We start from the raw sequence: 17,876 nt of genomic DNA, 5'->3' as shown, positions 1-17,876 counted from the left end.
AGCTCCAGCAAAATGCAAGCTGTGCTTAACTAGGGAGCCAATATTACAGTGAAGGACAGAAAACTTCCTCAGTGGCACGTTTGAGGTGTCTGCAGCTATTTCCAGCATGACGGGCACAACGTGAAGGCTGCGCACAACGGGACCGCGGGGAGAAGCGGGAAGCGATGCCATGCTGCCTCCTCTCCTATCCATTTTCTTTTTTTCTCCTTTTTTCTCCCCTCTCCCTCGAAGCCAGGCAGCCTGACTCGGCCAAAAGCCTGGGCGAGGGGCCGGGGGCTCGAAGAACGAGGAGGAAACGAGAAAAGGACCCGGGCTGCGCCGCACGGGCGGCGGCCGTGCCGCAGAGGCGGGGTCTCGGGGTCCGAGCTCCCCACCCGGCTCTCCGGGGCAGGGCTCCGGGCAGGTTTTGGGCAGCCGTAGAGGACGACGCAGCTCCGGCAGCGGCCAGGGTAACATTTCTTTCCTCGCTTCTTGCGAGAGCAGCAGGAGGAGGGGACCCCCCCTGCGGGGCAGCTCCCCCCGGGCACTTCGGCTTTCCGTTCACACGCGTTGCTGCGCCGCTTCGGTTCATCCCTCTCTCGTCCTTCCCCTCTTTCCGAGCATCTCTGTGCCGGCGCAGTCACATGTTTGGGCTCAGATGCCTTTAATCCCACCCTCACTTGCCCGAGAGGGAGGAGAAGAGGGAGGAAGGAATAAATAAATAAAAAAAAAAAAAAGAAGGAAAAAGAAATTGCGGGAGCGAAGTGAGCAACAAGCGGAGCGGCGGAGAGCGGGGCCGGACGGCTGCCCCGGGCGGGGGCAGGGTAATTAATGAATTAATTAATTGGTCGGTCCTCGTCACGATGCCTTTTGCTGCTGGAGGCGGGGGGGGGGTGTCCAGGTGGAAGGTGGGCCGGGGGTGTCGCGGAGGTGTCACTCCGCGCAAGTGCCGCGCATCCCTGGGTCAGCGCACAGGGGGATGCGTGGCCGGCGGGGAGGGCTTGGGGTGCCCGGAGACCCCCAGAAAAGTGTCCTTCCCCCCAGGGAAAGAGTGGGAGGGCACCAAAAAACCGGCACCGTGTTACGGAAACAACAAGAAAAAAAAATAGCCAGCTTCCTTCCTGTGGTGGGTGTCAGCTAAAGGAGCCCTCGGCATAAGTTTATTTTGGGGCAAAAATCAGGGCGAGGGGGGCGTCGGGACGGGGTGCGGTGGGATGCCGTCGGTGCGTTTTGGTGCTGAGGGCAGGGAGCTGGGGGGGGCTCTGCTCTGCTTATCCAACGCCCCCTCTGCTGTGACCATCCCAGTAAGGTAACTGCTGTAATCCCAGTGCTTTGCGGGTCACCTTGTGCTGCTACCTGGCAGCTCTCCCTAAAGGAAAGGGGGGCAGCTAGGAAGACTAAGGGCTGAAGCCACTGGCACCTAAAAGCATAGGTTTTGGAAGAAATGTGCAGCCGAGCTGACGGTGCAGCAAAATGTGAAGTCACACCAGTTTGAACTGCAGGTTCACAGGCTTGCTTGCTCTCATGCAGCTGCTGAGAAAACAACTTCGTGTACACCCAATGGCTGCCATAAAGACACACCAGGTTCAGCAAGCACAAAAAACAACTACCCTCCTGCCCGTGTGAAATGTGCTGCTTTCTGGTCAGCCCAACAAGGGCAGTACTAATTATATAACAGAATATTTTCCAGCTTCTGTATTTAGCCCATTTTCTTCCTGTGGGGATCAGACACAGCACTTTCCAGAACCGGGACATCACACTTAACAGGCCTTTCAGGAAAAGCAGCCTGTTTTATACATGGGGAGAGGAGGAGGAAAATGCTGAATACCTTGGTGTCAAGTGAATACAGAGGAAAAGGCTGTAGTATTTTTAACATTAGTAGATGGTGTCTCCCTAAAAAGAGAAGTGATGTTTATCAGAATGACTAAACAGTTTTGCTTTCAAACACCGGTCAGAATCAAAATGTCATGGTAGTCACCTGGTACAGTTTTGCATTTTCATTGTTACACAGGTGTGTCCCAACAGGAAACATACAGCCTTATCAGCAAAGGCCTTTGCTCGCAGAAGTAGTGTCACATTTCCTTATTACCGGGTTTTTATTCTTTGCAGTCATAAATGAAGAACAGTAAAGCTGCAACGTTCTCTGAGTGGTACAGCCACCACCACATGCATTTGCTTTTCTTTTCCCTGTCTGTGTCCATACACCCACACCCCCAGCCCTGTCCAAATCCCAGGTACTTGGGGATCTGTCTATCCATCTAACTGGCATGTTGCTCTTCCAGGCACTGTGAAATGTGGCTGGTTTCCTAGCAAGCCCCAGGGGTGCAACTGCACGTAGAAATTGCACAGAAAAGCTGTGGGGGATGAGCTATTCCGCAATGGCTGCAGTGGGATATCTCATTCCTGTCCCTTCTGTAATAGCTCCTGCTGGACAGACTTCTCCAGGAATGAGAATTCTCCTTGCTGATCTGTTCAGGTTGTTTTCATTTGCATGGAGTTGCTTTTACTTCAGAATGCCATATTTAGTAGCTGCTTTTTCAATAGTTACCTTAGATAACTTACCTGTGTGGGTTACCAATGTGATTAAAATATAAAATACCATTTGTGCGTGACAACAAAACCAGACTGATCTCTTACATTTCTGGGAAAAACAGATTCTCTCTTGCCTTTTATATGTGTAGGCTGAGGATCCACTATGGTAGAAATCACCTCTTGTTGTATTTATGTTCAGTATCTTGCATGCAGAGGCCATGGTCTCATTTTAATAAAAGACTGTGACATACAGAGAGTTAAAATAAAAAATACCTGTAGCACCTCTGGTGACTCAAATAATATTTAGCTTTGAGATTCCAAGAACTGATAGCAAAAGGTAATAGCTGGTGCCATTAATAGCAGCACCTTTGTTTAATACCATTTCTTTTTTAACAAATAGGGATGTAAATTTTATGATAAAGCACGAGTGGGCTGAAACCAAAAGCCATGTCTCAGATTTTGGAGGGCGCCAGGCAGATCTCTGTGACAAAATGCAACAGTTTTTATGCAGACTATCAAATTCTGTAACAATGTTGGGGGGTTTGTTTGTTTTTGTTTTGTTTCATTTTGTTTTACCTCTGTCACTGAAAAAAATGTAAATTTAGATGGATACAGATTGCATAATTAATTTTAAAGCCACATAAACGTTTGGTGCCATCTTCTAAAACACAGTTCCTCACAAAACCCGTTGCCTCAAACCTCTATGTGAAGCTATTATTTTGCAGAACTCGCTTCTCCAGACTGCTTTTTACTCCCACTTGCTCTTAATACTGACTGATGTTGCTGCTCAATAGCAACAGGGGAATACATTGCTTTCCCATGACTTTGCACAGCACCGAGGTGGCCAGCTGAAAGTCGACAGGTGTTGAAAATGGGCACTCTTCAGCTTTGTGTGGCAAAGGAAAAGTAACGTAACTAAGAAGGAAGAGAAAAGCTGGGGAAATAATTAATTAAAATACATTCAGTTCATAGCCTGGTTCACTGATGTTCCACAGTTTTACTATCTTAATTCAAGGAATATGGAGAAAGTGTTTTCCAGCTGCCACACCCACGTACCTTGTCTTGTAGTTCAGTAGCTTCCAAACTGAAGTCCCCCTATATCCAGGGATTTCTGAACAACTTGTGAAGTGAACTACAATTAGTAGACAAGAGCCAGCCAGCCTATCAGCAAATATACCTTCAAGATGGAATTCCAGAGTTTCTGAGGTTTACCAACAGGATAGAGTTACAAACCACTGCCTGTAGATCAGTGTATATATATATATATATATATAAAATAATGCTTAAATTCCAGCTTTCTGGACCAAAGAAGTTTTACTGTTCCTTGGCAGGCTGTGGGGAATGGCAGATCAGAACAGACTGCTGTGTCCTTGATTTCTATCTCTCATGCCATGTAACTCCTGCAGAGGACCACATCCAAACCCTTTCCATCTTCCTAACCACCCCTCTTACTCTTCCAGCTACCACTAATATGTTAGACCAAAACAGTGTTATGCCTTTAGTACATAGACAAAAAAAAAATAATAAGTTTTCAGAGAGAACAGAGAAGTCACATGTATCACCAGTAAGCATGCTCTTTGCCATAGCAAGGAGCATTTTAGATGAAAGCTTAATGAAACAGCCTGGCTTATTTGACATCCATTGTGTTAAAGAAAGAAAGGCAAGCAGAACCTTTAATGACTTCCATAGCAAATGGCTGCTTCATTATAAATTTGTTTGTTACTGGCTATTAGCCATTCTGGCCAACTGTTGGCACTAGCATGCTCTGCGTTCGTCTGCAAACAACATAAAGGCAACTGCCTTAAGCAGTGCTTGATAGAAGACATAAGAGATATATGTGGTACCTGCTAATAAATACTAAGAACAACTGCTGAGCTCCTTCCATTAGCATTCTGCTGAATGTTTTCAGTAGCACAGCTCTGGCCAAGTTGCTTTGTATTTTCCAGGGAGCCCAGCTCCCAGTTTTGTATTTAAATACAATGGTCAGATCTGCAAACACTTGGCTTCTACTTTTGACACTGCTGTTTTCAATGCAAGTCTGAACACATTGCAGAAACATTATCTGGCAACTGACTTACTGAAAACTGTCAGAAAACAGGGAAAGAACTGTTGCACGATGAATTGCAGATGAAAAAAGCAGGCCATCTGGTCCAGTGATACTGATCAGCTGGTGGTGGGGACCTCACTTTTCAGAAGATACAAGTATCCATACAGCATTGTGAGCTGACAGCATGAGTGTATGAAGCAGAAGGAAATTTCTGTGGCTCTTTATGACTTCGTGGAGCTTCAATCAGCTTCCCTCAGATTCAAGCGGGACTGTTTGCTGGTGCACTAACAATGCCATCCTCAAGACAAAGCTCTTGTCTCTCTGCCAGAGGAAATCAGTCGGTAGAGAGACTTGGTCCTGAGGGTGCAGTGAGGCTGGGGAGGCGTTTTTTTGCTCAAAGGTTTCAACTGGGGATGCCTCCGTGGGAAGAACACAGAAACCAAAGCTACAGCTTTGTATGGACGCTGCTGCTACTACCACAGTGGCCAAGGTGGGGACTTGAACCACAAACACGTTACTGTCCCTGTTTCATACAGCAAGGACGCTGTGGCATCTGACAACGTGATTTCTTACAGCTGTTCCTTATGTTAGAAAAGTCCTGTTTTTTTCCATTGATAATGATCAGAACTTCAGTTAGGCAAAGGATCATTTAAGACGTAATCATGAGGGAGTAATTATGGCCTTATCTCACAGAGGAGGCAGCAGAGGACGGAGATGCCCTCTCTTGCCTCAGCAATCCAGGAGCCTCCTAGAATTTCTCAGCTTTGAGACCCGTGGGAGGCTTTGTTCCAGGAATACCTGCCATTAGGACACCTCGAAGAGGAGTCTGGAGTAGGCAGAAAATCAGCTTTCTCTTTTAAAGCACCAGAACAGGTAACAGTATTCTGCATCCCAAAGAGGAAATTGGGTGTTTTTCTACTCTTCCTTGGTGTATGCAGAGGTAACATTTTCCTGAACAGTACAATTCAGCCAAGTAATTAGGAGGCTAATGAAGATGGGGATGTAGATTTTGGATGTGAATCAGGTGTTCTTGGAAGGAATCTGCATCATCAGGATCTAAATAAAGAAAAAAAAAAAAAAAAACAAAGCTTTGTATCACCACAGCTGTATGTTTAAGTGATGGCTCAGTTCTACACAGACCAGGTATAAAAATGTCTTCCCCTGCAAGCATTCACATGGCTGTGAAGTAACTATTTGTGAGTCATGCAGTTTGTTTTTAAAACACTGTAAAACCCCATTCCGATCTCTTTCTTTTCATCTCACACTTCATTTTGCTGTCTGAAATGCCACTTGAAAAAGAACGAACCCTGTAAAATGGTGAAAAGAAAGGAAGTGACAGTACTGACAGCTTCTGAAAAAAGAACATCTTCAGTAAACTCGGAACCATCCTAGTGGTTAGAAAACAGCCTGATGAGAAACTCCAGTCTCAAGTCCTGCATGTAAGATCAAATGTTATCTCTGTGAAAGCAAGAGTTTGTTGTCTCGATCTGGAGCTCCTGGTTCCCAGTGTTACAGCCAAGAAGTGGAGAGGAGGCCAATGCAGCATCCGCCTTCTTTTCTAAATCTTTCACCACATTTTTTTTTTGCATGAACTAGAGTATTCGGCCTGTCTTAGTATGGTCTTGACCATCGTTAGGCTCCTTGGCCATTCTGCTACCCAGTGAAAGCACCCTTTTCCTCTGGAGGTAAGCTGCCATTTGGCATGGCAGCCAATGTGCATGCTAACAGCATAGGCGGCAGAGGAAGTCTGGAGGAGAGGCACAAGTGCCTGTTAGATGGTTGTGCCTTCCTCGAGTTGCAAAACCAGTGCAAGTCCCTTAGCAAGATTGTGAATTTTGTTACTGTGGAGGCAAAGCAAAGCCAGGTTCATTCGGGAAGGCCAGTGAATAGGGACAACCCAGCAAGGTGCCCGCCTGCTCCTCCTTGTGTCAGGAGCCCGGAGCTGGGCAGGTGGAGTCCCAGGGCTGGGGTAGGACCAGCTGGAGCAGCAGACTTGGGGAGCCCCCCCCGGCACCTGGCCAGCACCATCCTGTGCTGCCACTGATCCTGCACCTGGAGCAGCTGTGGAGGAGCAGGACCCCAGGCGAGTCGCTCTGTGGTTCATAGGAGAGGCTGAAGCCTGTGGAGCTCAGCCAGCTGCCAGGCAGCTGCTCCCAGTGCTGCAGGGAGGATGCAAGATCCTCTTTTCTGTGTGAGAAAAAAAAATATGAAAAAATGAGGATTCCTGCTTGGGTGAGGGTTATTAATGCACAAATGTATATCCCAGAACCTACAGAGCTCACCACAGGCTCACAGCTCCCGTAGCGCAGATCACTGGCAGAGCTGGCAGATGAAAAGTCAGTTTCTTTACCACCTGGGAACTAAACTATCTTTTAGCTCTTCTGCATCTCCTTTGTATTTTCCCATTGTGGTCATCACTTTCACATTTGGAGCCTGACTTAGTCACAGTGCCAACAGTACTGCTTACATCACGAGGAGGCTTAAAAGTATGCCAGTGTGAGTTGGGACTTGTAGTTGTGTGTTCCTTTAGCATTTGCTATTGGTTAGCAGAAAAAGAGAACAGGAACAGCCCTGGGTTTTGGATGAATTAGTGAATTTAAATGTGAGATCTTTACATCTGATGGATTTCAGGTTTGCATACTGTGGATCACGATGGCTTGGATCTGGTGGCTGAAATGCAACCATCACCTTTAAGGCCTTTACAAGGTCCACTGGTGCAATACAATACACTGTGTATGAAACAAGATTGTGTAATCAGGAAGCAAAAAAAAAAACACCTATGGGAACACAACTGTAGTTTCCCGTGCATCGATGTGCAGATTCGTTATTTGTTATCTTTACTTACATTAATCTTTGAAATCTTGTGTTTTCATGACTCATGAGATAGCACAACACTGATGTCACAATCTATCCATGGACTATTTGAAGTGTCACAGTATGAAGGACCTGGTCTCTGACAAAGATTTGGAGTAAATCTCTTATATTATCCATTTATCTTAGTAAAAGGCCTTTGATATAAGATCACCAGATTGCCACACAGCAATAGGAAGTAGTTCTCTTAATAGTAAATATGCCAAATCTGTGACTCCAGTAATGAAAGCAGTTCTGAAGTAGTCCCAGATTCAAACACCGTTTACTGTTCTGAGTCATTCCTTCTTTAAGAAGCGTTTGGACTGTGCACTTAGTCACATGGTCTGAATTTTTGGATAGACCTGTGTGGTGCCAAGAGTTGGACTCGATGGTCCTTATGGGTCCCTTCCAACTTGGGATATTCTATGATTCTATGATTCTGTGTGGTGGCCCTTTCTTCTGAGATAGAGTAGAAATGTCATGGCACTGATTTCTTTCCATCCACACATCATTCCTCAGGATGCTTCAGAAAACAGGATAGAAGGAAAATGGGTAAAATTTTGGTCTGGGAGCACCATTTAATGGTTAGAACTTTGTGAAGGCAGAAGGTTAAAAATGGGAGAAACTCTCCACTAAATGGGGGACGGAGTCAGTCAACTGGGGGGCATGAATAACTCATTTCATAAGGGGAGGGAGTGGAAAGTAAAAAGGAAAGGCAAACGGCAGACTAAAAAGGGAAATTACTGGCACAGGATAATTTATATGAATAGCCTAAATGCCACAGTTTTTTGTAAGCCTGGCAGTTAGTTGTCCATAGCAGCCCAGAGAAGAACAGAAAAGCCGAAATGGCAAAATCTCATTTCTGTGAAGGTGGGTGCTTGGTTGAAGTGTGTGTGCGCATATGTGCATATAAACATATATAAATGCTGCAGATTCAAATGAAAGGCATAAGCTTTTAAGTTATAAATATGAGTAACTGGCTCAATTGCAAGTTGTTAATCCTGCTGCTACCATGTATTTCGCAGTGTCTAGGGAGGAGGAGACATTTGAGACACATTACACCTAGTGTACACATGCCTGTAGTGAAGTAAATTGGTATGTTTGTTATCTAACTTCACACTCTGTGGAGTAAAGTATAAACACATGCACGCTTTTGGAAGTGTGTGAGCAACAGAAGGGAAGCATGTGTCACTCCACAGAGGTAAAAGTTTGTCTTTCAAATATGTGCTAGGCGGAGATACCAGAGATCTGGCTTTGGTTCTTGGCTACAACCCAAATTTTACTGTGTCACTGCGACCAAAGAACGGTATCTCTGCTTTTAACATGAAGTTCTCTGTCTTTAACAGAAAAGGATTTCTTTGTCCAAACCTCCTGCACCCCTGTTGCCTGTTTGTTATACATTTCAAGCACAGTAACAAACAGCAAAGTCCTATCTCGGCTAACTCAGGTCGGAGCTCCTATGTGCTGAAAAGGCCGTGGGGCACTTTGCAGGTAACCAAGTTTGGCTCATCTTTCCTTGGCCTCCTGCAACAATTCTGTGATGCCCCCACCGCAAAGGACTCCTCAGCAGCCTTTTCTTTTGACCTACTCAGTGACTAGCCTCAGCTTTCCATTTTCTTGAATCGTGGTCTTCCCACTCTGACTGTTCCTATTTCACTAACCACCTTTTTTCTTCCTCTCTAGGAAGAAAAACTTTGGCAGCCACTGCTGCAGTGATGTCTTGCAATCCAGAGAAGAGGCAGTGAAGTGAAGGAGAGAGGGCATGAGTAGAGCAGGAGTGCCCCCCTTCTGCAGCAGCGATGTTACACCACGCCTGGCAGCTCTATGGGAGGTGGTGCCGTTGGTCCAGTCCTTTTGTCCACCTCCTCACACTGACTGTAGTGACATTCGGTGTGCTGGCTCCTTTGATTTGCCACCGGCTCCTCCACTCCTATTTTTATTTGCGGCGCTGGCACCTGAATCCCATGAGCCAGGAGTTCCTGAAGCAGAACCAGCAGGAGGGCCAGGCTGCCCTCCATTACTTTGAGAAGCTGCAGATACCAAACATCTCCAAGACCTCTGGCAGCGAGACCTTCCGGCCCTTGTTGCTGGTCACCATTATCACTGTGCAGAGGAGGAATGATTTCCACTACGTCTTGCAGGTGGCCTCTCGCTTCCACCACCTCCTCCAGCAATGTGGTGCACGCTGCCAGAGCCACCGTGTCCTCCTCTGTAACGTGGAGTCAGACCCCAGCCGCCACCAGGATGTCAGGCTGCTGAGCAGCTTCTTTCCAATGGTCAGTCGTGACAAAACTGGGGAGGACCCTGACCCTGGATTGAACCAGTTTGAGAAGGAGAAGCAGGACTATGTTTTCTGCCTTGAGCAGTCACTCTTGGCATATAACCCAGAATATGTCCTGGTAGTGGAAGATGACGCTGTGCCAGAAGACGAGATATTCCCTGTCTTGCAGCACCTCTTGTTGGCCCGATTCTCCAAACCGTACCTCAGAGATGCACTCTACTTCAAGCTTTACCATCCTGAGAGGCTTCAGCACTATGTCAACCCCGAGCCCATGCGAATCCTCGAGTGGCTGGGCCTGGGCATGTTTCTGGGGCCTGTGCTGAACTGTGGGTACTCCTGGGCAACTGGTCGCCCAGGCCTGAGCTGGCCCATCATCTTGTTCTTTGCTTTGTACAGCATGGCTTTGTCAGAGCTGGTGGGACGGCACTACTTGCTGGAGCTGCGTCGGCTGGCCCCCATGCTGTATAACGTCGTGCCGGTCACTGAGTGCTGCACGCCTGCCATGCTCTTCTCTGCTCCTTCTGCCCAACGTGCCTTAGGTTACCTGAAGGGGCTGCACTGCCGACAGGGTTTTGCGAAGGACATCGCCCTCTACTCGCTGCTGCACGCTAAGGGGGAGAATGCCTACGTGGTGGAACCCAATCTGGTCCGGCACGTGGGAATGTATTCCAGCCTTCGTCTAAATGACAACCCCAAACTGCTGTGATGGGTTCACGCCTTTCGTGACTCAAAGCCCTGAGAGCCTTGCCTCTGGGCTGAGAGATGCCGTGCAAGCTCAGATGCTGTGCCACTCACGACAAACATCAAGTGTCTCCAAGTGGCCAAAGAACACCCTTATTGCACAAAAAAAAAAAAAAAGTTAAAAAAAAATCATGTACACGGGGACCTTGTTTAATACATACTTTGAACTAATCACCGTACACCGTGGGGAGGGAAGTAGAGGCTTTCAGCTGAAGGTGTGGATTATCTGCTCTCCGCCATTCTTAGCAAAAAGCTCTCACAACAATATAAACAGCTATACAGCATACTCTCCACTGGTGACAGAAATCTTCAACTTAGGGCAACAACAATGCTGGACAAAGTGAATGTTTCAAATTCAACCTAGTGAGGAGGAAGAGCCTTTATTTGTCCATCCTCACTAAGGTCTGATGTGTGACCTTTCTGCTTCAAAGCTGTGTTTTTGAGCAGATCTTTCAGAGGTACCGTGGTTATAATGAGAACTTTCCCTGAAATTTCACGTAGATTCCACAAATTTCACTAAGCCTCTATTTCTTACTGTCTCACCGTACAGATCCTGTCCGTACTGCTACCATTCCCACTCCTTTTTCTTGGAACAGAGGCTCCTAAAAGCTTAAGTCTCTGCTTCTTTGTTAAAGGTCAACTCTGAGGGTAGGAATAGGAAAACGTAATGACAGCCATTAGTCACAAATGCACACTCTCATGGATACATTTCCAGATGTTATAAATAATACAGGGTGACTAACATGTTGCTTGGTATCACCGCTAGCTGTAGTGGATCCAGGTCATTAAAAGAGGCCTTATCAGTTGCTGATTGGACTTAGACATTCAACATGAATTTACCTTGACTTCCTATCAGCACAAAGTCAAAGGGGAGATTACATCAGCTGCCATGGTGCAGGATCCTTTATTTCATTTTGGAGCTACAGTTCCCAGCTCTGCTTAAATGGTTTGTTCACTGTTCCTGGCAACAAACAAAATGTCCATAAGCAGCAAAGCTATCTGCTCCTAAAACCAAGCAACAGTACCACAATAGATCAGGTTGCCACTCTTACACCAACCCACTAACTTACTGTGGTTGTTGGGCATTTGGAATGGGTATTTTGTACCCCAGCTGCGAGCACAGTTAAATATAAAACTGTGGGGATGGCAGAAATCTCATATAAGCTCAAAACTGTCACTTAAATGTTTCTGTCTGAAAATAACACACCCAGACTTCAGTGAGCTTTGAATCAAATTCACTTACTGGTGGAGTTTGGTTGAACTACATTTGAAACCATTTTCCTAGCTTCAGAATGAACCAAGTACAATATTTTCACAGAGTTTTGATGGGATTGTTTGTGTTGAGTGTTGTTTTTTTCTTTGTTTTTGGTGAAGGAAGAGCTCTACTTTGAATTTTACTTCCCCCAGTCTCTCCTGGGTGTTAAACCTTTAGCTTTTAACAAGTCTCGTTGCAGGTTGGAAAGGCATACAGCTCCTGAGAGATGAAACTAAAGAAAATATTTTCAGACCTCCAGCCGTCAGTCCACGATGGGTGCTGAACACACAAAACACGTGCATAATGCAAGCTAGCCAGTGAGGAACGTCCTCACCGCCCTGAGCAGTGCATGCTCAGGCACGTGAACTTTGCTGTCTCAGTAGATCAGCTGGGACACTTTGATGACATCTTTGGAAATCAGACGGGAGTAAGGGTTGCTTGTGGATTTCATGTCATTCCAACGGCAAAACATTTCTTCTGTCAGAAGACGAAGGAAAAATTGCACAGGCAGAACTAAGCCATTAATCTTTATGCACTGAAAACCCCAAAGATATCAAAGCGGTCACACAGAACCACCAGCGGCAGGGGTGCAAACCTGTTCTCAGGCTTCTCTATAACATGGCAGGATTTGATGGCAGGAATTGAGTGTCACTGTCTATTTATTCCACTAAGTGCCTGCACCTGCAAATACAAGTTGTTTGCTTATGCTCCTTCAGCTGTGAATGTTTCAGTGTGCTGTGCTTTGTCTTCACTCTTTTTTTATCTTTGTACTGTACAAATCCAGAACAATGCCCTGTTCTTTTGTGAGGGCCCACTTGTTATCACAGTGAAAATCTCACAGTAAGGTACAGTAAGTGGGATAGGAAAAGGAAAAAGGAGGGAAGGAAAAGGAAGAAAGGAATGTTAGAAAAGAAACCAACTGACTATATGGTGTTAATAAATGTTTTGATGTGGGAAATGATTAATCTGTTTGTCTTCACGTTATTTTCCTTTTTTTTTTAATTTAATTAAATTTAATTTTTTTCCCAGTAGTACATAATCTGTGCTCCAGAAGTCAATAATTTCACTGAACCTCATATCTGAAAATTGAGAACATGAACTTGAGGCATCCATTCTAAATTAGGAAACAATTTTCAGGGCAAAAGAGCCATGGGAAGTTGGCTAGGAGAATCATTTGCAAACAACATTTAGAGGGGCTACAGCTTTGCCTTGCCAGTGACGGAGTTCCTGATAAACCTGTCAGGAAAGAGACCCCTTCTGAAGGAACAGGCTAACAGAGGTTTCCGGTCCTTCTGGAGTTATTACCTTAAGTGCTCAATTCACCTTTAAAACAGAGGTGGGTCTTCTCACTGAGCCATCTGGGAGCTTCTGAGTCATTTAGGTACTTAGCACCCACCATGACACTGTGACAGCTCGGACAAGCATGCTCTCTGCTGCTCCTGAACTCTGAAAAGTGTATATATAATTTTTTGTTAATGTTTTCTTTACTACAAGTTTTATAAAAAATGACAAGCCGGAGAATTATACTTTGCCCTTGGAACAAAAATGGGTGGTTAGTTATTAATGTGGTTTTGTTCCATGGTTTGGGCTACAAATACCATTTTGGCTACAAATGCAGTTTCAAACACACAAATCTTTTACTTCTCTTTTGCATTAAGAGAGTGGAGCTGAGCTGCCATATCTCAGGCTATGTAAGTTCAAGGGTTCAAGGCTAGCATAAACTCCTTGAAACACAGCCTTGAGATTATTTTTACATTCAAAAAAATCAGGCTGACAATTTCTGAAATAAACAATACAGGTTTTTCCGGGTGTTGATTCATTCCCAGTAGTTCTGAGACTATTTTTCAGTGCAGCAGCTATTGTTTGCACAAGAGGATTCTTGCTTGACAGGACAGATCTCAGGACTCAAAATGCAAAATTATTCAATTAAACAAAAAACTACCTCTGTTTCCAAAGCATATCCAACATAAGCATGATTCCGGGCAGAACATAAAGCATAAATTGATAGGTCTTTCTTACACTGTAAGACCAAGCAGATTTTCTAACTATAACAGGTATCAATGTCTTAGTGAGAAGGCATTACATTTGAAGAGAGAAGGAAAAACACTTCCTCTCAGTTTTGAGGAGCTGTGAATAGCCAGACTGGATATTTCAAAAGCAGTATGTCTGGACGCAGGGTGTTTTTGTTTTAAATCTAGGAGTTTAGTTTTCTAAAGATATTTGCAAGCAAACTTTCTACAAAATAAACAATGTTTCTATTAAAACTCCATTGTCTCTGCTTTCTGTATGTCACTGTTAGTCTTCCTGACTGGCAGGTCTATCTCTTTTCCTACTATATTTGACTGAAGAAAGATACTTCTCCGTCTGACCACTTCATGCATATGCACGGACATAATAACTTGTCACTTAATCCTAGGATAATTCAGGTTGAAAAGGACCTCCAAAGGCTTCTGGTTCCATTCCCCACTCGAAAGAGGTCTTACTACACCAGGTTACTCAGGCCCTTCTCCAATCAAGTACTGGGGGAACCTGAGATGAAATCTAAGGACCTGAGATAAAACCAAGCTCAAAGTGCTGGTATTTAACTTCTGGTATAATTTTGTATAGTAAGGCTACATATTTCACAAAATAAAAAAGGGAATTTTGTGTGGGAGCAACTGTAGTTACAAATGCACTGGCAGTTTTTCTTGAGGAGTTGAGTTTCTTTTCATGTATTTCCACACCAGCTTTATAGATGTTGTATCCAAATTCAGCAGATGCTAGGGTACAGCATATGGTTCTGAATAATTTTCAGTGTAACATACATCTGCCAAAACTGCATATGGAATTAGGCACTCTGTTGCCTGTACTTCTTTGCTTCATGTGTTCCTCCATTTCTCCAAACCGCCTCCTGACCTGACAGCTCAGGCTTTGAGTTGTCCCCATCAGTCAGTTTATTCGTGCACCTACAGGCAAAGGGACAGGAAGGTCCATTTCCAAGGCTATGTCCTGCATGGCAAGCTATGAGTGCCACATTCCCAGCTGTGTACCTACTCATGATTTTTAAATGTTGGTGAAGAAAAGTAGTGTTGTATTTTCTTGCATTGTTAGTGAGCCTCTGGCCGGCTATGCATTTTTCAGTGCCCGTTTTCTCTTCTAATTTCTGTCATGGTGTGCAATGTGCCTCCTGCACAGTAAAAACCACAATTATAATGGGCTTTTCAGCAAATAAGTCCACTTCAGACTTCTGCTGTACTTGGTATTTTGCAAACTTTTTATCAACATCATCAAACAGCACATTTAAGTGTGCTTTTTGGGGACTATGTGCCACTTAGATAAACTGTTAATAAACAGGTAAGTGTCCCATTCTAGCAGCCAGTTATTTACCTACTTTCTTTTTAAAAAACAAAATGTCAGCAGAAAGGCACAGAGACCAGTGTCATTACTGCATTTTTCTTCACGTCCTGTACTCTACAAGTGGAAGAAGACCTGCAACAGCTATTTTGCACAGTCCAGAAATGTCACTGCTGACAGTTTGATTTGAAGTTGTATCCTCGTTTGCTGTCAGCAGCACTGAAATCATTACAAAATTTGTGTTTTGATAATAATCACCATACGTGCTCTCCTGTATTTCACTGCGAGTCATGATGTTTGCTGCAGCCTGGTTTTAAGCCAGAGGACTGAAGAGTGAGCAGACCCTCCCTGTGCAATCTTCTCAGTGCACATGTGGGCTCGCGCCAGTCCTGCCCAGCACCCTCCATGCACAACGTGTCTGCAGACACGGCTGAATACTGCAGAGCTAGAAATATGGGTGATTTCTTTCACCAGGGCTAAAGGCCAGGCTCTCTACATTGGGGGTTAGGAGGAGAGGTGAATGAGGAAAACAAACCACTTAATAAACAATACCTCTGATTAGATAGGGATGAACAAGCTGGACTTTGAGACAGTTAAGCAAGACTGCAGAGTACAGAAAACAGGAAACATCCAGCACAGTGCAGAGAGGTGAAGAGGAGGCAGAATCCACTCAGCCCAAGTCCGTCCTGATTAGACTTTAACCCCATCACGCAGGCAGCACTCACTTGGGGCACACAGAGGCAGGTGCTTATCATGTGGATGAATATTATGCTCAGACATTCTTTCAACTTTTTTCCACCCGTTGTTTTTTTCCATCTCATTTCAAATCTTTTCACAGGCCTGATCTTGCACACAAGTTTTGATAAGATTAATACTAAGTCATTTATTGAAGTGCAGAGGAAAGCTTTAACTTTGTTATGTTTTTGATTTTTCACTTGATTGTCAATTATGTAACCTCTGGAATTGCTTAATCCATTTCTTTCTTCTGTGTCTTTCTCAGGGGTACTACAATTTGTCTTTTTTCTCCATTTAAAAAGCATGCTACGATGAGGCCAAAATCAGTATCAGAATGATGCTGGTAGAAACACATATAAAAATACAATTAGCAACCTGAAGAACTGTTATGCAATTCTATTGTTTTTACCTGATGTCTTTAAACCAGGCTTTCCATTAAAGCAGGCTTTCCAATGACTTTAAAGTACTTCATCTATCAACACTCTTCACTCAAAACCTTGATGCAGAATTGAGAGATCCTTTGACAGCACGGATAATACAGGCATATTCCAAGGACATCTATTAAATTATCTTCTGCTATAAAAATCCAGTACTTGCAGATGATATATTGGGCATAGTCAAACTCAAGAAAGCAAAACCACAAATTAAAACCTAAATAATAACCCAAGCCACCTGTAAATATGGATTTCGATGGTCTTTGAACTTCTTTAATGTATTGAATAATTCAGTAAGCTTTTGCATTGGTAATGTCGGACTGAAAAATCGACATTAGCAAAACCTTCAAGCCATTCAAATATAAAATTCACTTACGTTATACTGCATTTGTGAGAGAGGAAATGCTAAATACTTGTGTTTTAATATCATCCATGGAGGGTGGCAACACAACTGACAATGGATGCAAGAAAAGGGCACCTGTTTCAGTCCATTACCTAGCCACCTTGTCACAAAGTTGTTATCTGTACCCGCTTAACATTCATCTGCATGCTTGTCTTTGCCTCCTGCCTCCTGTTTTCCTGAAGCCCTCAAATCTTCCCAACCTCTGTCCTTATACCTCTGAAGCCATTTCCCCCCAGGGCTTCAGTTCTCCTCCCCGTCCCCATCCACCACTGGTCTCCCAGCCTTCCTGTATTGTGGTGCATGTTTTGAAGTCTTGCTGTCCATGGCCACAAATTCAATCTCTTTCGAAGCAGATGTAGGCACCTCTACCATGGGTGTTCATGCCAGCAGACAGCCATCTTGCTAGCCACAGCCCTACGGCAGCGTTATGTTACTCTGAATAAGGCTTGAGCAAACAAACAAAAACAAACAACAATAGAAATCCAAAACAAGTTAGGTGACTAGAAAGCTGAAAGAGGTGCAGGCAATGCTATGATTTCAAACAACAGTTTAATGAAACACATTTAAATCTTGGCTAATACACCGATTTTGCTGTAGAAGCGTTAGTGCAGGCAACAATATCTTTTATGGGGAAGGTTAGTTTCTGGGTTGAATGCAAGTACACTGCATTCCCCTCACCATGTAAGCCTATTCCTCTTACTATCTATGGAGATACAATACCACTATAACTTAGTCTTTGGTGGTACAGGTATCCCTAAACTATGATTACAGAGCTCTGAAGATGACAGTACCTACTCTTTTCCAGTAAGTGTCTTTTAAATGTTGCTCCACTACTAATTTCTGCAGATCATAGTCTGCATTGTGGTTCTGCATGTTAATAGTACTGAATCTTACTTACAGGGACGCTATCTAGAGTGATCACTCATTCCACATGAAAAGGCTCCCATTCCTAAAATAAGTGAAAGTCAGCCATAATGTTTTCTCACTTCTTTTCCCCCTCAGAGCTCAGAATCTCTGCTAGGACCTGTAATCCAAGTGCTACAAGGGCTGGATTTTCACTCAGAAGAAATGGAAAGCCATAAACTAGTCACTTCCCATATGGAAATATATATATATATATATATATATATATATATTTCTGAAAGAATTAAGAATACAAAGTGAGTTGCATGGGATTATCTAAAGTGTTTTCCAAATATCAGAAAAGATTATTTTTCATGAAGACTCTCCTCCAGCTTTTCTCTAAAAGACACCCAATCCGTATCACAGACAGAACTGGGAAAGAA

The 17,876-nt window shown here is 44.2% G+C and overlaps 1 protein-coding gene across 2 annotated transcripts; it reads left to right on the top strand.

Moving 5' to 3' along the window:
• Nucleotides 1-120: 120 nt before the first annotated feature.
• On the top strand, nucleotides 121-12,886 carry PGAP4 (post-GPI attachment to proteins GalNAc transferase 4). Of its 2 annotated transcripts, none has more exons than XM_035564523.2 (2): nucleotides 121-449; nucleotides 9,092-12,886. In XM_035564523.2, the coding sequence occupies exon 2, from the start codon at nucleotides 9,208-9,210 to the stop codon at nucleotides 10,393-10,395; it is 1,188 nt and encodes a 395-aa protein (XP_035420416.1). In that variant the 5' UTR covers nucleotides 121-449; nucleotides 9,092-9,207; the 3' UTR covers nucleotides 10,396-12,886. The 2 variants fall into 2 exon arrangements, with proteins under 2 accessions (XP_035420416.1, XP_035420415.1); XM_035564522.2 differs by having other exon boundaries at nucleotides 144-803.
• Nucleotides 12,887-17,876: the final 4,990 nt, after the last annotated feature.

This window comes from Cygnus atratus, chromosome Z (assembly GCF_013377495.2).
Source record: "Cygnus atratus isolate AKBS03 ecotype Queensland, Australia chromosome Z, CAtr_DNAZoo_HiC_assembly, whole genome shotgun sequence".
NCBI lineage: Eukaryota > Metazoa > Chordata > Aves > Anseriformes > Anatidae > Cygnus > Cygnus atratus.
The sequence above is the reverse complement of the archived record's forward strand: the minus strand, read 5'-3'. Positions and strand labels throughout refer to the sequence as shown.